Here is a 24,844-nt window from a genome sequence, read left to right as displayed (position 1 = left end):
ATGCTTGCCTAACCTAACGGAAAATGGTTTGTGGGGCTAACGTCAATGGTTTGTGAGGCTAAGGTCAATGGTTTGTGAGGCTAACGTCAATGGTTTGTGAGGCTAACGTCAATGGTTTGAGAGGTATTAGCATAATTTCAAATCCGGGCATGAAAGTAGATATTTTCTGGTGAACAAGGTTGCAACACAGCATGAATCGACAAAACACTCTCAACGCGCGATGAACCAGTACGCTATCGCCATAATGTGTGTGACAGAATCGAAATAACGAGTAACAGTAAGTACTTGTAAATGAAAGAAATGGACATTATTTTCATTAGAAATTCATTATTTCACCTAAAGAAATGTTCCGCATTCCAGAATAGTATGTTAGCAATGTAAAAAAGTGTGCAATAAATGATTTATAGGTGTCAGTCACCCCCTATAGTATAGTAGTACCAAAATTGCATTCGTAGCATGATGAAATCGCAATAAAACAAAAGGAACTTGGGCCAAAAGTTGGCATTTTTAAAACCAATGCAGATGAATTCCATATGGCAAGTTTCATTTTAAATTTAGATATGAGCATGTTTTTACAGTAGAGATAAACTAAAACCACAGAAAAAGAACACTACTGCCAAGTCATGTATTTAATTGATTTTTACACACCTTTGGGGGAAAAGGTGAAAAATGCTCAACCAAAAATGCTACGGAAAAAAAACTTTTTTTTTATTAAACAAAAGCTGTTTTTTTAACCACTTCCAACTCTAGTTCTAACACAAAGATACAGAGTGGCCAAGATAAAAGATATACATACGTGATATAAAAAGAACATTAAGCAAGTAAGAGCTGCATTTATGTTACAGGAAATTTTTTCGCACGTTGCGTGATGACGTGTTGATATTTCTTACCGCTAGGGTGGCGCTCAAGCGGTGTCACGTGATGTCGAGCAGCGGTTGAGTGATCAGTGCTGTGTTGTCAGTAGTCGGTTTGAAGCATGTTGTGAAGTGCTGAAGAATGCCTTTGTCAATCAAACAAAGTGTTCATTGTTGAAACGTACTTCGGATGTAAATCGTTTAAAACTGTAAATGAAAGGTTCACGATAAAATATCCAGAGACAGCTGCTCCTGTGAAAAGTGTTGTGCAGAAATTGATCACGAAATTTAGAGCAACAGGTTCAGTCGCTAACGCCAAACGTAACCGTGTAAAGACAGTTTGTTCGCCGGACAATACTGAACGTGTTCACGAGGCTATGGTAAGGAGTCCACGGAAACCAACTAGATGTCTCTCCTCCCAACTAAACATCGAACGAACGTCATGCCAGAACATACAAAGTAAGAGTGATGCAAGCATTAAAACCTACGGATTACGGACAACGACAACACTATTGTGAATGGTGCTGATGGTTATCTGGATCCTCATCTTTACTTCCACTCAGATGAAGCATGGTTTCACCTTAGCGGGTATGTGAACTCTCAAAACACACGCTATTGGTCAACAGACAATCCCAGGGAATGCTTTGAGGTGCCTCTGCATTATTTGAAAGTAGGCGTTTGGTGTGCTGTTTCAGACCTACGGATTGTAGGCCCCATTTGTGTGAACTTGCAAGTATATGTAACGGAATTGTTGCAACCATTCATAGCGCAGCTAACGGATGAAGAACGAGAGTATGCATTTTTCCAGCAAGATGGTGCTATGGCGCATACTTCACGGTTTTCAATGTCATACGTCCATGAAGCTTTCGGAGAAGAACGTACAGTTTCCGCAGGTTTATGACCTCCCAGATCGCCCAATCTGTCGACCTGTGATTTTTATTTGTGGGGTAATTTAAAGGGTAAGGTCTACAGTAATAACCTGCATACAATTGAAGAGTTGAAAAAAAACATTCGCAATGCAATTGCGGAAATCACACCAAATGAATTGGCAAAAGTTTCCAGAAACATGTTGAGACGTGCTGAGTTGTGTATAGAGGTTCATGGTGAACATTTTCAGCACCTCCTGTGAACTATTGACCTATTGAATGTTCAGTACGTTGTTTTTCATAATAATACTTTCCTATTCTGTATATACAATAAATGAGTGAATTGTCTGTATGTTGTTTATAAGACATGGGGCCTCTTTTAGTTTGGCCACCCTGTATAAGTAGGGATACAGATCACAGTGACAGTGAAAAACTGTGACCACGCCCCCACTGTTTGATACTCCAATTACTTGGACAGATAGCACTGTACCAACAGTTCTCTCTTTGTCTATGTGGAGAAAATGATTTTAAAAAAACAAGATGAAGAACAGGATAGTTGTTTTGATGACATTTCTATGGCAAGGGCTTCATCACTGCAATTTAACTCAGTAAACCACTATTGATAAATGCAACTAACACCTGTAGGATGATCTAAAAAGTTCAGAAAGTGGTGCATGTTTCACCAGGTAAGAACAAAAATGATTCTGCCACTAGAAAATGGGTTGGTTGATAAAAAAAATGTCATTTGTAAAATACTGTTTGTCCTGTGTGTTCAAGCTATTGTGTGGCACTTGAAAAGTTTTGTTTCAGTAATCTTAACAAGGAAAAACTACTAAACGCTATTTTTACAATGTTAATTCCTATTTAAAAAATGAAATGTTTCTTCTCAAATAAATTGCATATGCATGTATTTCAGGCTAGTCCGATTTATAGGGGACACCGGTGAGATGGTAGCATGAATGCCCTTGTGGCAAGGGAAAGAGTTAACAATTTGGTTCATCAAACATTTCAAATTAAGCTTCCAATGATTAACGACAGTTTTTTGGCATTCACATTTGGTGAGACGCGATTTTCAACGTAAGTTCCATATAAACAGCATTCACTGCGTTCATAATTACCCGCTCACATTCTTCGAACCTTCAACATTCCATCTGGTGAAACATAGATTCTCATTCTCTACCAAAAATTTGGAAATAATTCAGTAGTATACGGCATGGACATTTCTCAAATAATGCCTTATATCTATTGACATGTATTCTATCTTCTGGCAGCTTCCATTTCATTCTATTTTGTTCTGCAAGCAAGTTTTAAAATAACTTCTTTTCTACACTGGTACTTCTTAAACAGTCACCGTGTGTTTGTGCACAAGCCAACTAGGCAGCTCGCCAACACCTAGCTAACCGCAGTTGAAAAAGAATGATTTCCATCGTTCAAAACTCCGCATGTAAGTTAATATTATATTATAATGGAAACTAAAACTACATACACATAAAAATGTTCTGCAAAATAAGGCTATACCTCTGCTGACAAACGCTCATCCCGGTTCCAGCATATTCAGTGTGAAAACGTGAAAACACTACAAAATACGTGCATTAACAAATTAACAAAAATTAAAGGAAGATTGCTTACCAAATCTTTATGAAGGTCTTTGCTAATTTTGGGGGTTATTTTCATTGTTCCCACAAAAATAAAAAATAATCCTAAGAGAACGGACAAGCTCTTCAGCACAATCGACCCCATTGCATACAATCGAAATCGCAGTCTTCAACTAGCAAACAAAAAACAAAGGTCCATACACTATTTCAAACTTTTGCGTCCTCCAAGTAAAATAAACTATCATACACAATTAAGTTTCATAGCTTTTCAAGCTACAATAACACTCTGAAGGGAAATCAACATCAATTCACTTGACATTCCCAGAATTACTCATTGTAGGATCATTTCTCCATTTCAAAGTCGTCCAGCAGACAGCAGCATTGTCGAAAAAATCAAGAGTGCCAGATGAAAGGACTAACTAATTTAAAATAACAAAGAGAATAATAAGGAATAATTAAAATATTCAGATCTTATAATGTATGCTATATTATGTTTTCAAAAATTTTATAGATGTTTATGAAATAATATAAAAGTCTGGCGTCAACATGGTACGGTAATATGGCAATCCTGCACGAGCATCAAAAATGGTGGTGCGCCACTAACATGTACTGAATACCGGTTTGTTTACCGCAAATGAAGGTCTATTTTGATTTGTAAATTATGAATTGTTCTTGGCGTTTCGATGTTAAAAGCATCTTTTCACTTTAGATGTAGAAACTGGATCAAGAGTTTTGAATATTTAACAGCGTTTTCAATTATTAACTCCAAATCTTTTGGATCCTTGACTGTCGATTCCTTCGATATGTCTCACCCAAAGCGCTATTTTTTGAATCCATTAAGTGATTATCAAGGCCAAGTTCAGATACTTTCCGCGGACTGGAAAGTGAAAATTCACCAAGTTGCGGGTACTATCGTAAGTAGAAGGCCACCTTCGTCCACCGTAGATAATGACGGAGGATTGTATGTGGGAACCGGAGGAATAGCATATATGTTCTACAAATTGAGTCAGTCGCCGCATTTTGAACAACAGAGAGGAGAATTCCAAAACTATGCGGTAATGTACATTCGTTCTGCATTGCAGTATGTGGAAGACAAGCGTGTGAGAAATGACCCATCGCAGAAATCAGCGTTCCTCTTGGGAAATGCTGGAGTTTTTGCAGTTGCAGGTGCAATCTTCAAATCTGTAGGTAAGAATATTGAACTAGTAGCAAATATATTGATTGTGTATTACATTAAATGGGTTTTCTATTTAACGTTAAGCCTAACTTCAAATTGCAAGATGATAATTTGGTACTACTTTACTATAGGTGAGACACCTATAAATCATTTATTTCACACATTTTTACATTGCTAACGTACTATTCTGCATTGCGGAACATTTCTTTAGGTGAAATAATGAATTTCTAACGAAAATAATGTCTATTTCTTACATTAACGAGTACTTACTGTTCTTCCTTATTTCCACACACAATATGGCGATAGCTTACCCGTTCATCGTGCGTTGTGCCAGTATTTTGTCGAGTTGGAGTGTGCATGCAGTGTTGCAACCTTGTTCGCCGAAAAATACCTAAATTTAAAAATAAAAAAAATAAAAACACTTGGTAAAAAATTACTATCCGTCGGACACCTATACCTTCTTCGTTTCGTCAATTTTTGACATTCGTACTTACCTATCTGCTTCGCGGAACATTCCTTAAGGTGTATTGTAATTGCAATTTTTCACATTACGATTACTTCTTTCTCGTATCTGTTCGCTTGCCTGAGACACAATATGGCGCGAACACCTTCCTACATAATCGCGCACCGTGCTTGTGTTTTGTCGATTTTCATTCATTATGCAGTGTTTCAACCTTCGGAACCCAAAACAATACCTGTGAACAAAGCTCATCTGATATTTTTTTTTTTTAAACTTTTTCGCATTGTTTTACGAAGAAAATTGTAAAGTTTCGTGGCGCTATCCGAGAATGGTTTTTGGGGCTATCCGTTCCAGAATCTGGGAAATTTAAACTAAAAAATTATTTTCGTTTGAAATTTTTGAGTCCAAATTTCCCACCGATTCCAGGCTCCGTCCCTGGGGTAATTGACCTATCGCTAACACTGCCCCGCCTCCATTCACACGTCATATTAGGCATATACCCACAGCCCATTCCTTCTAACGAGTAGCTTACATTCACTGCCACAGTTTCGACATTCTTTTCCTTTCTTCACGATCTCGTGTTCAATTAAATTCACAGACAGTTCGAAACACTGGATACCCATTGAACATGAACAAAACACAATCACAACGCGTGATGATGATGTTACAGGGTGTACGTGCCAAAGGCTATTGTCCGTCGGAGAATTAATTTTCAACAAAGAACATGAATTTCCGCTATGAAACATTCCCACATCACACAAAACACCTTCCAGATGTTAGACAATGCTACAGGAAGTTATTACCGTAAGTAGTTTCTTGTGTAAAAATGAAGAAATCTGTCCGATGTATAGTAAATTAGTACCAGTAAGCTAGACACGATGTTTGTAAAATATGATTAATAAGTATTTACAGAATCCAATGTATTCATTACGGAAAATCATCTTCAAGTTACGGCTAATCAAATCGTAGTTTCGACTTTTCCTACTACTGTGATATAGTACGTGTCCTTTTTCCATCCATGTACTTTTTTACGTCATTGGATGTTTGATATTCTAGAGAGAACAAATAAAATAATGGTCCCATAAGTCTAATGCATTTCTCCTTGCCTCCTAAGGCCATCCTGGCAGTGTTGCCAAACCTGATGTGCATGAAAGAGCTAAATTGTACCATTAATAGAGCTAAGGATGACTTTCAAGGAGCTAGATTAACGAAGGCTGCATAAAGTGCCTCCTAGGGTAATTTTAGGTGTGAGAGAGGTGGGAGTGCTGCTTTACTGATAGCTTTAAAGTTTAAATTTATTCTTCATTTCTAGATTTGGCGGCATTGCCCATCTCAATAATCCACTGATGCTCATATGAAATCGAAAATAAAGGATTCCCGGATTACAATATTTTCATCTTCACCTTAGCCACGGCACTATAAAAGTAGCTGGGGAGGTTAGAGGGGGAGGGTGACACAGCCACCCTATCACGTCACATGCAAAATGTACACTCATGGCAAAAGTTGGTCTTTGTGAGCTGGACCAGTGGGACAGGTGCCACAGTTCACAGCCAAACAAGTGCACTAAAGAGCCAGATTTGGCTCCAAAATAGCGAAGTTGGCAAAAGTGATCGGCATCTGCAGCAGCGAGAAAGACCTAGGGGAAATTGTCTCTCTCTCCCTTAAAGCAGGGGTGTTAGTGTTGAATGTTAAAGCCATTGGAGTGGTAAGACAGAGGTGGAAGAAAGAGAAGGGGAAGCCCGTAATTCAATTTTTTCCCCCAGATTTCAAATATAGTGGACTCATTTTAATTTGAACTCCAGGGGGACATGAAATATATTCAAATTAAAAATACATTATGAAAGACATGAATGAAAGAAAAGGGTAAAGAATGCATAGGTCTAGTTTTTAGAAAAACATAAAAGTGATAAAGTAACACTATTATGGTTATGATAAATAGTGTGACTATTACCACTGTAAAATGGTTCAACATTTAGGGACTAGTGTAAACTAAGATTGTCCATCTATAACAAAACTACTGTACCACAGTGTAAACAAAAATAATGAATGCACAGTGAACTTGACCATAAAATTGCTATATTTTTTTCCATGGGCCTACAGTGCAAGCCAAAAACAATTCTCTCAATAGTAATTAAGCTACCAGTAAATGGAAAGCACTGTATTAACACAAATCAACGCATTTAACAACATTAGCTACCTGTTCTCACCTAAAGAAGTTCAGTTTATTTTCACACGGTTAACAAAATTTCTATTTTCATTTGAGAAAGAGAGTTATTGTGTGAAACAAGTCATTCCTAACGTTTGCTTGAGATTAAATGTGCCACGCTTCACATTGCGAACAACGTACCCTGACTGATCACAAGTGACATCTGAGGGCATATAAGATGACTTGCACAAATCATAGGCTAGCGGGGATTCAAGGATAAACACCTCCACTCAAAAGGGGTGGACAATCTCATGTTATTGAGAAGAGGGTGGAGCCTGTACACCAGCAAACAAACTTTCTCTTCCCTTCGGCTCTCTCTGGATGGATAGCTGTCTTCAAATTATCCAAATAAAATGTTCAAAAATTTGATTTACATATGAATTTGTAACATTGGTTTCATTATGAATTTCAAGGGGAATAAAATTTGACCTGAGTTCCTTTTGTTTTATTGCGATTTCATCATGCTACGAATGCAATTTTAACATGGTTCGATTTCAATTTACTTCTGTTAACACATACTGCGGAGTTTTAGCGATTATTTAAGATTTTGTTCAATATATGCTTTTGTAGTTAGGTTAGGATGGCCAGGTTTGGTTCTCTTAGCATTAAAATAAAGTCCCTAAATGCATTCTACTAAGGTTCCGATTTACTTCTACATTAATTCCCACTAGTCTACGATACTTACAGTCGCTTGTCAATGGAAAATACATTGTCCATTGGAAGCGTGCATGCTTGTGTAATGTGATTTTTAAGTTGTTTCTTTTCAATATAAATAATTTTTTTTCGAAATCCAAACAAGGCTCATTACTTTAAGGAATGTTCAAATTTCGTGTGACAATGATTGCCAAAATTCTACGATAATTAGTTTTCTTGCTAGGAGAATTTGAAAAAAATCATAAAGCAATTGAAACCATTACCACACTATTATAGCTAGTTTCAAAATATGATGTTACAAACCTCAAAACTCACAGCTGAATCTGCAAGTGAAATAGCTTAGCTGCATTTAGCAAAAAATAGGCCACAGTTTCAATTTTTCTCCCCAAAATCTAAATTTTTATGGAAAAAGCACCCATTAAAAAAAACTTTTTTCTTCGAAACACTAGATCTTAGCAAAATAATTACACTCCTACTGGCTTAGGGTGTTATTATTTACATACTCCAAGTAGATTAGCACATCGCGTACAATGCCAGGGATCCCAGGTTCGAATCCTGGCCTGGGTATGGATGTTTGTGAGTGTCCATTCATCAATTTCATCATATCATCACTCATCCTCATCTTCGCAAATTAGCCAAAAGTGGCACAAAAAGCAAAGTAAAGCAAATCAATCAATCGAAGTAGATTAGATTTAGTAGGAATTTTCACACTTTTCATGTCATAGCACTGCTTTAGACAGGCACCCAACCTACTTTTCATGAAATAATTCCTCACAAAATTAACACTTTGTGCATCTTTGAATGCTGAAATATGTTTCTCCGAATTTCAAACTTACTTCCACACTTATTTGCAGTATTCTCAATATCTTTGTTAACTTTCTGCAGATTTACCTGAGTTACCTGCTGGATTCTTTGATGCTTCTCTGAAGGGATTGGCTGAGTAAACATCTTGTAAAATTGTAAGAAAATATGAAATGAGATTTGTTTGTGGTTTATGCAGAGGGGGAAAATATTACTGTTAGCTTCACAGTACTTGTACCTCCTGAAATAGCATATTTGGGTGGAAATATTATTGTAGAAATGTGACCCTGAACATAAGTTACTGTGTGTGTGAGGGGGTTGAGGGTTTTCCTCTTTGAAGGTATCTTAACTTGTGAAGTGCATGAAATATTGCTTGTTCAGATTATGTTCACAATATGGAACTGACATTTGGACTGATACAGTACTACAGGGCACGAAATTTCCGGTCGCCAGGTCGCCATTGGCGACCAAAAGTTTTGGGTTGACGACTAAAATTTCGTTGTTTCAAATGTGTGTCAAAAACGCCTCAAGAGTTCACCTCTTGAGAGAAACGGCAGAAGTTATAGAAGAAATTCTAAAACTCAGTGATATCCACACTATTAGGTGGTTAGCCAGCAAAGAACGTGCAGTAAGAGCTCTCTTGCAATCATGGAAAGCTGTTGTGACCCATCTTGAACACATGGCCCATGGAAAATACAACGATGGTGCTAAAGCTAAGGATTTGCGAAAAGTTTGAAGCAATTTAAATTTGTTAAGCTTCTGTACTTCCTTTTGGATTTCTACAGGAAATTGAACCCTTTAAGCCTGCACTACAAAATAAGAATCTTTTGATTTCATCTCTGAAAATAAGAATTGAACACTGTATTTCAGTTTTGGCTGACCTGGAATCTAATGTTGGACCAAGCGAACAAGATTTCTTGGACCATGTATCCATTTCAGGGAAGATCAGGGATGTGCAGCTCACAAACATTCAAAACGGAGAGCGAGAGTTTGACTGTTAGAGGAAACGTAATTAACAATGCGAAGGTGTACATCACAGAAAGATTGCAATCTATATCAACAGATGCGATTGCATCTCTGCATGTTTTCGACACCTTGGGTTGGCCTCCCAAAGAAAATATTCTTCAGTTTGGGATAGATGAAATATAGAAGCTCTACATATACTTGAACCCGAGCCTTTATAATGAGAAAATGGATGTTCTGTCAGCAGATTGGACAGAATACAAACTTTTGTTTTCTTCTCCAGCTTTGAATCAGATGCTGGAGAAGATCCACAGTGCAGAGTGTTTGGCAAGATTCCCCAATTTGCTCCAGAGTTTGACATTTTGTGCTGTTCTACCAGTGAGCACAGCTTCATGTGAGAGAGGTTTCAGCTGTCACAACAGACTCAAGACTACTTACCGGAACTCTCTGAAGACTGAGACACTGGATGATTTGCTCAGAGTTTCCGTAAACGGACCCCTCCCCCCTTCCCTGTCAGAGTTTGACCCAGCAGCTGCGATTGATAAGTGGTACTTCAGTGCAGAACGACAGCGCTACACAAACATTAATTCCTAACTTTTTAATAATTGCTCATATATTTATTATTTATCAATATAAAATAGTGATTTTAGTCCGGCGACTGATTTCAAACTAGAAATTTCATGCCCTGCAGTACTATGTGACTGTTTGTGTAAATACTATGGAATTCATTTTTTTACTTCTTTGAAGCCATTATTTTGCATGGTTCTTTCTACTGCAAGTAAGGAAAAGGTTACCCAAACAATTATTTGACATTCAGCTTGTCCCATGAAACAGTAGGAATATTCACATTATGTACTGGAATGAATTCAGGAATTCTGGTACTTTAGTATTATACGGACTGCCTCATTTGTCTACGTTAAATTATATTCCCCTCGCAAACATGAGTCATTCGGTTAGGTTAGGTTCCATAAGTGGGAATCGTATCTGGCAGAATATGATTTGGATGTAGTCCGTATAATACTAAAGTACCGGAATTCTGCATAGTATATCAAGGTAACTGTCTGGCAGTTTTCCTTATGTTTACCACTTATCAATACTTTCAGTAGTAGTTTAAGTTCCACCTCAACTCTATGTACATCACACGAATAAAAAAGAAAATATTACCCTAATGAAACCTAACCAGGTTCTATTTGTAGTAATAAAAACACGTTGCCATTTAATAAAGTATAATTGAGTTGAATAATCTGTATCACAGTTTTCATAATTTGTATATTTACAATTAGTGTACTTCAGAATAAATTTGTTCTTTAAGTCCACTTTATGCAAAGATAGGTTAATCAGAACTGGACCTACAGTTTTAAGTAGAATCTAAACCACTATGTACCTCAATGGGTATTGAACCTTGATTACAAAGTGATGACGTTACCACTATGCCATCATGGAGACCAGTATTCATTGTTGGTTTAATGAAAGAATAAAGGTGGCAGTTATTTATTGTAGCAGTTGACTGTATATTTTGAGTAGTTGACTTTCCTTATTGTAATTTATGTTCTTTTTTGTAGGTGAAAATGACCAGGCAAATCATTACTTCAAAATGTATGCGGATGCTGCACAAAATTGCAAGCCTGTGAATTTTCTTCGTAGTGGTGGTGATGAGCTCTTCGTTGGCAGAGCAGGATATCTGTGTGGAGTACTTTGGTTAAAGAAAATTCTAGGGAAGGAACTAATACCTCAACAAGACATATTTGATATATGTTCTGCCATCATTCAGTCTGGGAGACAATATGCCCAGAGCAGGAGGTCACCTGCTCCACTAATGTATGCATACTATGATACAGAATATTTAGGTTAGTATTTGTTAAGGTTTTTACTAATTGTCTTTTCTGTTTTAATCTACTGTAATAGACATTTGAGTCTCACAAATGTTGTTCATTGTGCATGTTTGCAGTTTTGAAACATCAACAATCATCATCATCCTTTGCCGTTTCCTGCCTCTGGCTGGGTCGACATAGAAGTCAAGCCTCTCCTTTTTTTCCCACCACTCCTCTCTTTCCATGGTATTCCAACCTTGTCCTCTTCTAACTATCTCCGCTATCTGCTCTTTCCACCAACGTCTTGGTCTCCCCCTTGGCCTTATTCCCACTCCTTGTGCATTGTAAGCTCTTACTGGTAGTCTTTCTGCATCCATCCTCTTCATGTATCCGAACCATCTCATCTGTGCCTGATCTATCCTATCCTGAAGCTTCACCACTCCCACTGTCTGTCGGATCTCCTCATTCCTTATTCTATCCTTTCTAGTCTTCCCCAATATACTTCTTAAAAATTTCATCTCCACTGCTTGCATCTTTCTTTTGTCTCTCTCTGTCATTGTCCAAGTCTCTGCTCCATATGTAATTATTGGCACATAGTATGTGTTGTATGTTACCTTCTTGCATTTCATAGGTACATCCCTGTTCCATATTAATCTTTGCATGCTTTGATGTAGTCCACACACTTTGATATAGTCCACCACCCATTTGTCCTTCTGTTTACCTCCTCATCTATTCTTCCACTTCTCTGAATTATGCTTCCTATATATTTGAAACTCTCCACTACCCTCAACTCTTCAGTGTCCATCTTTATTCTTGGTTGATTTCTGGTTCTGTTTCTTGTTATTAACACCTTGCTCTTTTCTGCACTGAATTTCATTCCTGCTCTTCTGATTTCCTCATTCCAACTATCAAGCTGTCTGTACTTCTTCACTGTTCTCCCATATTACTAAATCATCAGCAAACAACAGGGCCTTCATCCCTTCCTCTCCTATCTTCTTCTTCACCTCTTCGTTAATTGCATCCACTTAGAAAGAGCACTTAGTCCATTACTTATACAGAACCACTCTCTTCTTCACACAGCTCTGGTTGGCCTTGCATGTGCTCTACACTCTACACACTATCTCTTCCTTGACCCTTTTGTCTTAGAGCTTTCCAAATCTTTGTTCTGTCCATGCCATCGTATGCCTTTTCTATATCTAGGAATGCCATAATCAAATCATTTCCATACTCGTAGTGCCTTCCTCTCATGTTCAGCTCTGTCACTTCCCTTATTCTTGTCTCTAATATTTCCTCATACACCTTTGCTGAGTGGTACATAAGTGTTATTCCTCTGTAGTTTTTACATTCCTTTCTGTCCTACTTCTTGAATGTGGGAACTGTTAGTCCCTTTGTCCAATCTCTTGCATTCTCTCTCTTGCAACACTGTTTTCACTACCCTGTACAGCCACTGTATACCAATCACTCCAGCTACCTAGTATCATTTCCACTGGCACTTCATCTACTCCACGTGCTCTACCTCTCCATTCTCTTCAGTGCTTCTTCCACTTCTTTTCATGTGAGATTCAGTTTTTCCTTCACTTCTTCCTGCTCATTTCATTTTTTAATGTTCAGCAATTTCTCGAAATGATTTCTCCACATTCTCCTTATTTCTTTATCCTCTTCTATAATGTTTCTCCTTTCATCCCTTAGCGTACAGCTGTCTCCTCTTTCTCTTCTCCTCTCTCTCACTAATCCATACAATACTTTCTTGTTCCCATCTACATCTTCTTCTAGCACTTTGGCCGATTTTTCCACCCACTTTCTTCTTTCCTCCTTTACTACTGTTCTTGCCTCTTTCTTCTTTTCCACGTACTCTTTTTGTGCATTTTGTGATTTACATTTAAACCATTTTCTAAATGCATCATTTTTGTTTGTCACTGCCTCTCTAGTTCTTTCATTCCACCATGGTATTTCTTTCTTTTCTTGCTTGTCCTTCCACATACCTTTTCGGCTGCCTCTACTAATTCTTTTCTAAATCTTATCCATTCAGTTTCTACTCCTTTGGGTTCATCTCTTGGCACTTTTGTTCACAATATTTCTTGATATTTCTCTTTTATCGTCATATCCTTCAATTTCCACACTTTTATCCTTCTCTCTTGTTCCTCCCTTCTATCTTTTATTTTCTATCTTCTCACATCTCCTACTAGTAGCCTGTGGTCACTGTCTTAAGTTCTCACTGGGTATTACTTTAATGTAATACATCAACAATATGATATCTAAATTTTTTATGGTAAAATGTTATACTGATACATTATGATGAAACCATTGGTTCATCAAATGCCATGCGGCACTCTGCACTCTGCATCTAATTATCCTAGTAGAAACTATGGATATTTTGCAATTTTCATTAATTATATCCAGTATTCTGTGGCATATATGGACTTCATGATTAAAAGAACTGCCATATTTATGATCTGATTATTTATCTTACTTGGAATCATACCTGTACATATATTTTTAAGCAAAATTATGATACAGTTACAATGAAATGGTTATATTACCATTTTTTTTATTCTGAACAACTTAACAATTCTCAGTCATCAAGCATAGATACTGGAACGCTGCTTAGGTGGCCAAGCACATGGAGTAATGGACTAACGATCTCATCACCAAAGATTGTACGTTCAAATCCTGGCTTGAGGACGGCAGTTACTTTATATCGTTGGGAATTTGTAAGGGTATCAATTTCAATTTTCCCTTTTTTAAAAAAAGTGGTTCTTCTTAATGGTTTAAATAACCACTTTTTTATAGATGCAAAATAATATAGGGTTATTTTAAGTGGTTTTTATTTTATTTTTTGTGCTAAAAGTGTGGAGCGACTATTTATGTAAAGTTGTGTGTGTGTTTATCTTAACTTGAAAGTTCTGGGAATCCAGGACGAAACATTGCCAAAGAAAAAAGAAACTGTATATTATTTTGCTTCCATTCATATTGGTATCAGGTCAAGGTAGTATTGGCTGAGCACAAGTAAATGCGTAAGGAAATATTTCAAATCTTTATTTTTGTGTTAGAACTATAAGGCTGAAGTTCTTGAAAGGTCTGTACATACAGTGAAACCTCGATTTTATGTTTTTCAGGGGACCAAGGTGAAAGAACTTAAAATGCAGGAAAATGTAAAATCTGGGAAAATTTTCTAGCATTTTGGTCCATTGGGATCATGAAGATTGAATGTGTAATGCGAGAAAATGTAGAATTGGGGTTCCACTGTATTTTTCTATTGCTAAATGTGTCAATATTGTAGGTGCAGCCCATGGAATATGTGCAATTCTGCAGATTCTGTTGAGTTTTCCTGAGTTCCTGAAAGCAGACAGCAGTGCTGAAAGGGATGTCAGAGCGACGGTTGACTTCCTGCTAAGGCTGCAGACTCCAAATGGAAACTTCCCATGTGCAATGGATGAGGTGCAGATAAGACGGCCTGAGAGTGAAGAACTGGTTCACTGGTGCCATGGTGCACCTGGTAAGCAGAAATCTTCTCCTGTATCTTTATACAAGGTGTGACACAAAAGATATGGAACGACCATACTTTTCACATTAGTTTTCTGGGTGGTTGTCATCTTCTGAAGTTGATCACCCACTGGGATGCCGTAAACGTGCCACCCCCGAACCTCCGAGTGGAAAATTCCATGGGCCTTTCTGAGAGTTGTCCGCCTATGTACCACACTGCCACATGGAACATTTATCCATGCTTGGCTACATGATGCTTGCTGGAGCTAAACGAAGAAATGTGAAATTACACAAGAAGTCATTTGGAGACACGGCAAACAGAAAATTTCTACTCTATAAACCTGTACGGAAATTCCACGCTTCGGTTCCACACATTTCTCTGTAGTGGGCGTTACACCATTTGATTTCAGTAGAAGCAGCCAACAGAAGTTCAGTTGCCACATTTCCCTGCATTTCATTAGGCATTAAGCTTGAAAGGTCCTTCAGGAAAAAATCAGTTTTTCTTTTGTTCTCTTCCACCAGCATGAAATTGGTTCCCTTAAGAATAGATTTGATTTTAGTAACGAGAAACATTCTGAGCAAGATCTGGCTGTAAGGTGGGTGTCAGGCATGTGACTTGTTTAACCTCGCAAACACTGCTGCACGGACCAAGTCCTCTAGGCTAGTCCATTCTCGTGGTAGAAGATCTATCCATTCACTCACAACTCTAGCCATTTTTCCTCACTTCTTCACAGAGTTTGGTCAACGTCATTAATTAATTATGTTGCTGTAAAATTCAACCTTCAGTCTTTTCTGATCACATCACAAACTCTACCAATGTTTTTGTCAGTAATTGAATTGCAAGGTGAGTCATGGTCTTCCATACTTTCCCCTCCCCTCCAAAAACTGTGCCATTCAAAAACAATACTCTAAAAAAAATTGTTGCATATTTTGAAAACATGATACATATCGTATTGCAGGGGCACAGAATCCATTGCATGCTATGGCCAGCTTGTTCACCTGGCCTCAACTGCATCAAAAATGCACGGGCACTCCTGAAAACAGCTATTGCCGTTCACCCCAACTCACCACAGACACTCCCAACAGCTTCCCAAGGCTGCCATATAGGAATGGGAGCTTATTCCTCAGGATGTATGGACAACCTGGTGCAAGGCATGCCACTTCCTGTTAAGAGGTGCATATGTGCAGAGGTGTCGCCTGAAGGGGGTTCACGGAGCACATGAACCCCCAACCAAAAATGGAAAATTTTCAATTTGTTTTCTTTTGTGCACAATAAAACACTACATTTCAAGATGTTTATTTTACAAAGCAGCTTTTTTCGTTCATAAAGTCTTCACAATGCTTCAACTTTCCCAATTTCCCCAACTGTTGACAAGAAAAACTCACCAGGTTAGGCAGCGAGAGCCCAGGGCACATCTGGCGCTATGAACTTCCTCTGCCGTATTCTTCCTGTGTTGTTGTACCTCTACCGAAGGAGCCGAGAGAAACCAATGGAGATCGGAGCACATGTGCCTTCCGAAGGAACACTCAACAGATGGCAGCAACTGTTCGGAGAATGCCGATAGCGGCGGAGGGTTGAGGTATTTTATTTTTCCTTTCGTTTAGCTTCTGTGTTGGGGGAAAGTAAGCACTAGTTAAGATATAATGCAAGAGCACAGTTTGCATTGTTATAGTAATTCCTAAGATTTCCATGTTTTAGCCTAATATCTTTATTTTCCAATACATTTCACCAAAAATTAAGGCTGCAAACCTACTCAACAACTCCATTGCAAATAGTTGTCGTGCACCCAAAACTTGCATGGCGAAGGTTGTAAGTTCTAAAACACTATATCATCAAAATGAGCAGATTTTCACTTAAATCGATAGTTAAAATGCGTTCCTTTAACCTTTACACAATGAACATGAGTCAGAACGAAAGAAGACAAGACACTGTTAGCAGAAAATAATATTTATCTTGGTACACATGTAAAACGAGTATGGATAATTACCAGTTGCATTTTTGGAAAATAAATTATAATTGTTATAAACTCATACAGATGAGCTTTAAAACAATAATTTTTAAGTATCGCGAGTTGCACTTCTCATCATGAAATTTGAGCATTGCCAGAGACTTACGAATGAAATATAGGAAAGCTGCTGTGAAATTACAAATAGCTATTTAAAAAATATCACATATTCGATGGTATCATGATTAGCTAAAATGAGACCGGGGGTTAATTCTTAGGAGCAAGGAAAGGAATTTCAAAAACTAAAATAAAGAGAAAAGTAATTGTTTACTGGTTTGGTTTACTTTACTTCACTTTTCTGCCACTTTTGGCTAATCGCCAAGATGAGGATGGGTAATGACATGATGAAACTGACGAAGGGACATTGACAAAGAATATCCATGCCCTGGCTGAGATTTGAACCCTGGAACCGTAGTGTTGTAGGATGCTGTGCTAACCACTCTGCCACGGAGTTCAGTGAGGAGAAGAGTAAGGAATTTCAATAATTCAAATTTGCAAAAGATTGATTGATCGATGTTTTTTTAAGTCCGCTTTAAGCACAGGAAGGCTAATCGGGACTGGATCTACAGTTTAAAGGGGGATCCGAATCAAATTTGCAATGTAATTTTTCCATGTTTTTAAGGGAGTCTTCACAGGCGACAGGGGGAGGGAGGTGTTAAGCAGACACAATAATTCGTAATAAATTAAAATTGGCCTGTATTTTGTAAGTGCATTTTTGCTAAGCACTCTGGCAGAGTGTCTACACAGTGTGCTACAAATACAAGGTCCCAGGTTCATATCCTGGAGAAAATACATGCTATTATATTCATACTTTTATGCTGCTTTTTTGACATTTGGCAAAGGCACTAGAAGATAAAAGAAGAGAAATCTTAGCTTCGAATTCTTGGCTGAAATTTCGTCTCTTGTATGCTCGATTAACCAATGTCACTTAGGTTCACTGTTCTCTTCTCTGTGATGGTGATCAATAATCGATTTCTCTGTGTTTTTGTAGCCCCCTCGGTCTGGGGGGAGGGGGTGTAAATTTTCTCTGATTTTAGGCTGGCTGTGAACACCCAAGGATTTACTCCACACGACGCCACTGCATATATGCTAGGGAAGGGCCCATTGACTCTTGAAGACTAGGAATGACCATCAGCAATGGCCGTTGGAAATGCTGACAGTAATAAAGCACCTCGGTTGTTTCGGTTCGCTTTGTAACAGTATTACTGTATCCCTGTCCTCTTGTTTCATGTAAAACACTTCACCTTTGCTTTCAACTTTTTGGTTTCTCCCTTATTCGTGGCATATCCCATTTCCTTCAAGACTTATATTACATTCCATTTTGTAAATATCTAATTATGCAATATTTTTTTGAGCTCTCTACATGTGTTCTGGACATAAAGCATTCTCCTTCCCTCATAAGTACCAGTCATCATCTGAAAAGTTACTGTTGCCAACTTCTTAAGTTTCACCAGGAACTTGATGTTTTAATGATAGAGTCAGTACATGATCCTTTTTTCTATTAGTTTTTATGCATGTTAAATATGATGGGTTTTTTTAACACCAATGTATCCCCTTTCTTTATGCAGTTTTAAAGTTGACATACTACTGGCTGGCCTACGTGACTGGAAACAGGGTTGCGGAAGGCAATTAATTTTAAAATCCTTTTTCCTCCAAGTCATGGTGGAAATTTCCAGTTTACTGGTCATTCTCTGGAGGGCCTATATAAAGGATCTGGCAGAATAGCGAGATTCTAACGTTTCTTGGACAAGAGGGGAGACCTTGAAGGTTCTCTCGACGTCGGTATAGAGTGGCTGTGGCTAGCTTCATGACTAGCGGCCGATCGTGCATAAGCAGTCCATGTTATTCTATTTGAATCCTTTGGCAACAAGCCAACATTCAGTTCCTGGAGAAAATAGTTATTTTCCTTTAGTGGCTGATAATGTATTGAGAGTCCACGTATTTATTCTGAATTGTTTGGCAAGAAGCCAATGTTCAGTTACTGGAAGATATTATTATTGTTTTTAAAGAAACTTGTTTTCGAGCCACTGAAGAAACCACTCCTTTTTTACCTCAGATAGAGTATTTAGTTAATTGGTTCATGTCATTTCTTTAATGTGGGGGTTATTTCTTATGTAATTCTTTGTGTATATATATATACACTTCACTCTCTTCTCCCCATTCTCCACAGTGATCCTGAAACCAAAAACATATTTCCCGACAAGCCCAGAGTGGTTTTCAAATGCCTCCCCAACCTCCAAAACATCCTGGTCCACAACACTCCTTCACCACACAACCAACACCCCCCTGCCGATAAATGCAACTGCCCTAGGTGCTAATCCTGCCCCATCCCTCCCAAGCCATCCCACACATTCACTGTTTTCGGTGAGCCTGGTGGCTTTTTTTTTTTTTTTTTTTGTTCTACGCACCACTTCTTCTTCGATGGGGACCTGGCAACTCTGCAGGGCCCCAACTTCCGGTTCCGTCTCTTTCGTCTCACACCGATGATGCTACTAAGCTAGCGAAAATTTTGAATTTTTCCACTGTCCGGCGAGTGTTTCCTTTCTCCTTCTTTGATTTTGATTTTTTTTGGCCCTTCTTGATTTTATCCATTATATATATATATAAATCAAATAAGGTAAAAGGAAACACTCACCGGACAGTAGAAAAATTCAAAATTTTCGCTAATTTATAGCATCATCGGTGTGAGAAGAAACAGAAGACGGAACCGGAAGTTGGGGTCCTGCAGAGTTGCCAGGTCCCCATTGAAGAAGAAGCGGTGCGTAGAACGAAAAAAACACTGTTTCGTCACCAGGCTCGTCGTAAACTGTGAGTGGGTAGGATGAGTTGGGAGGGAGGGCGGGAGGGTGGATGAGGGTTGGGCATTACTGGGTGGCCTTGTTCAGGCCAGGTGGAGTGGTCGCACTCATGGCCGATATATAGGCCCTCTCCCATCTTTTGCGAACAGAGGTGTTGGCTGGTTGGGGTAGGAGGTGGATGATCGCTACCCGGAAGCAGTCGTTGAAACTGATGTTGTGGTGGTTGGTGTGGACGGCGACAGTGAAGTCCAGGTTGTGGGTGGAGGAGCGGTGGTTATTGATGCGGAGGTTGAGGGCCGTTGATGTTTCCCCCAGGTAAAAATCACCACAGATGTTGCAGGTGAGGATGTAGATAAGGTTTGAGGCATGGCAGGTCCCTTTGGGATGGAGGGTAAATTTGCCAGTGGCCGTGTGCACCTGGAGGGTGTGAGAAGTGATGAGGATGGGACAGGTCTTGCACCTGGGTCGGTTGCATTTATGGGCAGGGGAGTGTTGGATGTGTGGTGAAGGAGTGTTGTGGACCAGGATGTTTTGGAGGTTAGGGGGGCGTTTGAAAACCACCCTGGGTTTGTCCGGAAATATGTTTTTGGTTTCGGGATCACTGTGGAGGATTGGGACAAGAGAGTGCAGTGTGTGCCTGATTTTGTTGAGGTGGGGATGATATTGGGTGATGAGTGCAGGTGGGTTGGTGGCAGCAGGTTTCTTGGTGGTAGTGGTATGTGAGGCAGCTCGTGATATTTGCTTGGTGACCAGGATGGAGGGATATCCACGGTTAACCAGGGCCTGGTGTAGGCGGAGGTTATAATTCTGGCGGGAGGTGGGTGAAGTGTTCAGGCGCTGTCCCCTGAGGGCCAGAGAGAATGGAATGGCTTTTTTGGTGTGGAACGGGTGGGAGCTGGAGAAGTGTAGGTATTGCATGTGGTTGGTGGGTTTTATGTGGATGGAGGTAGTCAGGTGTCCTCCCTCGATGTGCACGTCCACATCCAGGAAGGTGATCTGGTTGGGGGAGTGTGTCCAGGTGAATTTTAGGGAACGGAAGTGGTTAAGTTGGTCCAGGAAGGCTGACAAGGATGGTTCTCCATGTGTCCAGAGCATGAAGATGTCGTCGATGAAGCGGAGCCAGAGGAGGGGTTGGAGGGGTTGGGTAGCCAAAAACTCTTGCTCAAGTTGGCCCATGAAGAGGTTTGCATAGGATGGGGCCATTCTGGTACCCATGGCTGTACCTCGGATCTGTAGGAAATTTTGGTTTTCAAAGGTGAAGTTGTTACAAGTGAGGACAAGGTGGGCTAGGTGGGTCAGGAAGTTGGTGCTGGGGTTGTGAGGTTTGGGTCTGCTATTGAGATAGAATTCTATGGAGCGGAGGCCATGGGAGTGAGGTATGTTGGTGTAGAGGGAAGTGACATCAATGGTGGCAAGGATGGTATTTGGGGGCAATGGTGGGAGGGTGCTGTTTTTCTGGAGGAAGTGGTTGGTGTCACGGAGGTAGGAGGGCAGAGCTTTCACAAGAGGCTGGAGATGGGAGTCAACAAAGGCTGGGATTCGTTCTGTAGGTGAGTTATAGCTGGACACAATGGGTCTGCCAGGGTTGCCAGGTTTGTGGATTTTGGGCAATAGATAGAAGGTGGGGGTGCGGGGATTGTCGGGTATTAACATGGCGGTGGTACGAGCTGTTAGGCCTTCAGGTGGGCCGCGGGTGTGGATGAAGTTCCGGATTTTGGTGAGGTGTTCGGCGGATAGGTCAACTGTGGTGGGTTTGTAGGTGGAGGGGTCAGCCAGCTGGCGGTTGGCTTCCGCCAGGTAGTCTTGAGAGTTCAAGACCACCGTGGTGGACCCCTTGTCAGCTGGGAGGATTTTGATGTTGTGGTTGTTGCGGAGGTCTCTGAGAGCTTTCTGTTGGGGGGGGATTGAGGTTAGGTTGGTTGTGAAAGTTATTTAAGAATGAGCTGTCAGAGGTGGTGGAAATGACGGCAGTGATGTATCTTTCCAAGGGGTGGTTGGTGGGCAGGGGGGTGGATCTTGGGAGGAGGGGGGGCTAAATTGAAAGAGGCTCGGGTGGGTTTCACTGGTAGTAGTTTGGAGTGAGGGATTTTTGGCCCAGAAATGTTGCCATCGGAGGCTGCGAGCAAATGTGTGTATGTCAAAAAGTAGGCGGAATTGGTTGGGGGGAGTTGTGGGGGAGAAGGTGAGGCCTTTGGATAAAACAGCTATTTCATCAGTGCTCAGTTTATGGCTGGATAAATTGAGTACAGTCTGGTTGTTTTTGAGTGGGTTAGGGTCATTGGTGGTCATGGATCTGGTAGGGGTGGGTTTGTCCGTGGACTGGTTGTTTCCCAAGGTGCGATGTATGGGAGTGCAGTTTTGGTTTTCAGGGGGGGGGGGGGTCTGTGGTGGTGTGGGAGGGGTGGGCAATGGTAGAGGGGGTCGGGTAATAGCGGGCATGTTGGTGTGGGACTGAAATTGGGCGGCAGTGGAAGGGGAAGGGTGCAGCCAGTCTGAAAAGCTTGACGGCAGAGATTGGAGAGTTTTTGGAGGTGTTTAGTGTTAAGATCACTGGCAATGGAATGGGCGGTGTGCCAGAAGGAGTCTATTTTGTGATGGTGGTTACCTGGGGTCAGCAACAGGATTTTGGTAAGGGATTGAATAGAAATGGACAGTTCTCGGGCGCGATTTAGCTGGGATCGGTACATGACGTGGGTCAGTTCAATAGCGAAATTTCTCGCTAGTGGAAAATCGTGGGTTTTATGCTTGGGGGCATGGCGGAAAACGGCAGTTTGGGTGTGAGGCTTTTGGGTGTTAGGCCTAATATCAAACATGAGTGCAGGAAGCGTGCATGGGACGTAGCTTTGGTGTAGGAAACAATAAGAGATCGCAGGCGGTTCAGTTGATAGGAGTTATACGTGAAAGGATTCATACCAAAAGTGGATAATAATGGATAAAAGCAAGGAGGGCCAAAAGGGCTAAGTAAAAATCAAATAAGGTAAAAGGAAACACTCACCGGACAGTAGGAAAATTCAAAATTTTCGCTAATTTATAGCATCATCGGTGTGAGAAGAAACAGAAGACGGAACCGGAAGTTGGGGTCCTGCAGAGTTGCCAGGTCCCCATTGAAGAAGAAGCGGTGCGTAGAACGAAAAAAACACTGTTTCGTCACCAGGCTCGTCGTAAACTGTGAGTGTGTAGGATGAGTTGGGAGGGAGGACGGGAGGGTGGGTGAGGGTTGGGCATTACTGGGTGGCCTTGTTCAGGCCAGGTGCAGTGGTCGCACTCATGGCCGATATATAGGCCCTCTCCCATCTTTTGCGAACAGAGGTGTTGGCTGGTTGGGGTAGGAGGTGGATGATCGCTACCCGGAAGCAGTCGTTGAAACTGATGTTGTGGTGGTTGGTGTGGACGGCGACAGTGAAGTCCAGGTTGTGGGTGGAGGAGCGGTGGTTATTGATGCGGAGGTTGAGGGCCGTTGATGTTTCCCCCAGGTAAAAATCACCACAGATGTTGCAGGTGAGGATGTAGATAAGGTTTGAGGCATGGCAGGTCCCTTTGGGATGGAGGGTAAATTTGCCAGTGGCCGTGTGCACCTGGAGGGTGTGAGAAGTGATGAGGATGGGACAGGTCTTGCACCTGGATCAGTTGCATTTATGGGCAGGGGGGTGTTGGATGTGTGGTGAAGGAGTGTTGTGGACCAGGATGTTTTGGAGGTTAGGGGGGCATTTGAAAACCACCCTGGGTTTGTCGGGAAATATGTTTTTGGTTTCGGGATCACTTTGGAGGATTGGGAGAAGAGAGTGCAGTGTGTGCCTGATTTTGTTGAGGTGGGGATGGTATTGGGTGATGAGTGCAGGTGGGTTGGTGGCAGCAGGTTTCTTGGTGGTAGTGGTATGTGAGGCAGCTCGTGATATTTGCTTAGTGACCAGGATGGAGGGATATCCACGGTTAACCAGGGCCTGGTGTAGGCGGAGGTTATAATTCTGGCGGGAGGTGGGTGAAGTGTTCAGAGCGCTGTCCCCTGAGGGCCAGAGAGAATGGAATTGCTTTTTTGGTGTGGAACGGGTGGGAGCTGGAGAAGTGTAGGTATTGCATGTGGTTGGTGGGTTTTATGTGGATGGAGGTAGTCAGCTGTCCTCCCTCGATGTGCACGTCCACGTGCACGTGGACACACTCCCCCAACCAGATCACCTTCCTGGATGTGGACGTGCACATCGAGGGAGGACACCTGACTACCTCCATCCACATAAAACCCACCAACCACATGCAATACCTACACTTCTCCAGCTCCCACCCGTTCCACACCAAAAAAGCAATTCCATTCTCTCTGGCCCTCAGGGGACAGCGCCTGAACACTTCACCCACCTCCCGCCAGAATTATAACCTCCGCCTACACCAGGCCCTGGTTAACCGTGGATATCCCTCCATCCTGGTCACCAAGCAAATATCACGAGCTGCCTCACATACCACTACCACCAAGAAACCTGCTGCCACCAACCCACCTGCACTCATCACCCAATATCATCCCCACCTCAACAAAATCAGGCACACACTGCACTCTCTTGTCCCAATCCTCCACAGTGATCCCGAAACCAAAAACATATTTCCGGACAAACCCAGGGTGGTTTTCAAACGCCCCCCTAACCTCCAAAACATCCTGGTCCACAACACTCCTTCACCACACATCCAACACTCCCTGCCCATAAATGCAACCGACCCAGGTGCAAGACCTGTCCCCTCCTCATCACTTCTCACACCCTCCAGGTGCACACGGCCACTGGCAAATTTACCCTCCATCCCAAAGGGACCTGCCATGCCTCAAACCTTATCTACATCCTCACCTGCAACATCTGTGGTGATTTTTACCTGGGGGAAACATCAACGGCCCTCAACCTCCGCATCAATAACCACCGCTCCTCCACCCACAACCTGGACTTCACTGTCGCCGTCCACACCAACCACCACAACATCAGTTTCAACGACTGCTTCCGGGGTAGCGATCATCCACCTCCTACCCCAACCAGCCAACACCTCTGTTCGCAAAAGATGGGAGAGGGCCTATATATCGGCCATGAGTGAGACCACTGCACCTGGCCTGAACAAGGCCACCCAGTAATGCCCAACCCTCACCCACCCTCCCGCCCTCCCTCCCAACTCATCCTACACACTCACAGTTTACGACGAGCCT

General features: G+C 41.2%; 2 protein-coding genes across 4 annotated transcripts in view; one reads left to right on the top strand and one right to left on the bottom strand.

The window, feature by feature from the left end:
• The window catches only part of LOC146000491 (putative acetylcholine receptor chaperone), a 53,933-nt gene extending 50,255 nt beyond the window's left edge, over positions 1–3,678 (bottom strand). For all 3 annotated transcript variants that reach the window (XM_083138211.1, XM_083138212.1, XM_083138213.1), the window contains exon 1: positions 3,350–3,678. In XM_083138211.1, the coding sequence (XP_082994337.1) occupies positions 3,350–3,460 (111 nt within the window). In that variant the 5' untranslated portion in view covers positions 3,461–3,678. The remainder of the gene's footprint in view (positions 1–3,349) is intronic.
• Positions 3,679–3,873: 195 nt separating this feature from the next.
• Positions 3,874–24,844, top strand: part of LOC146000490 (lanC-like protein 3) — a 34,604-nt gene continuing 13,633 nt past the window's right edge. Inside the window, exons 1-3 of the mRNA XM_083138210.1 lie at positions 3,874–4,503; positions 11,139–11,423; positions 14,668–14,883. Of these exons, the coding sequence (XP_082994336.1) occupies positions 3,999–4,503; positions 11,139–11,423; positions 14,668–14,883 (1,006 nt within the window). The 5' untranslated portion in view covers positions 3,874–3,998. The remainder of the gene's footprint in view (positions 4,504–11,138; positions 11,424–14,667; positions 14,884–24,844) is intronic.

This window comes from Lepisma saccharinum, chromosome 16 (assembly GCF_977018435.1).
Source record: "Lepisma saccharinum chromosome 16, izLepSacc3.1, whole genome shotgun sequence".
Classification (NCBI taxonomy): domain Eukaryota; kingdom Metazoa; phylum Arthropoda; class Insecta; order Zygentoma; family Lepismatidae; genus Lepisma; species Lepisma saccharinum.
Note: the sequence above shows the minus strand (reverse complement) of the source record. Positions and strands in the feature narration are given on the sequence as shown.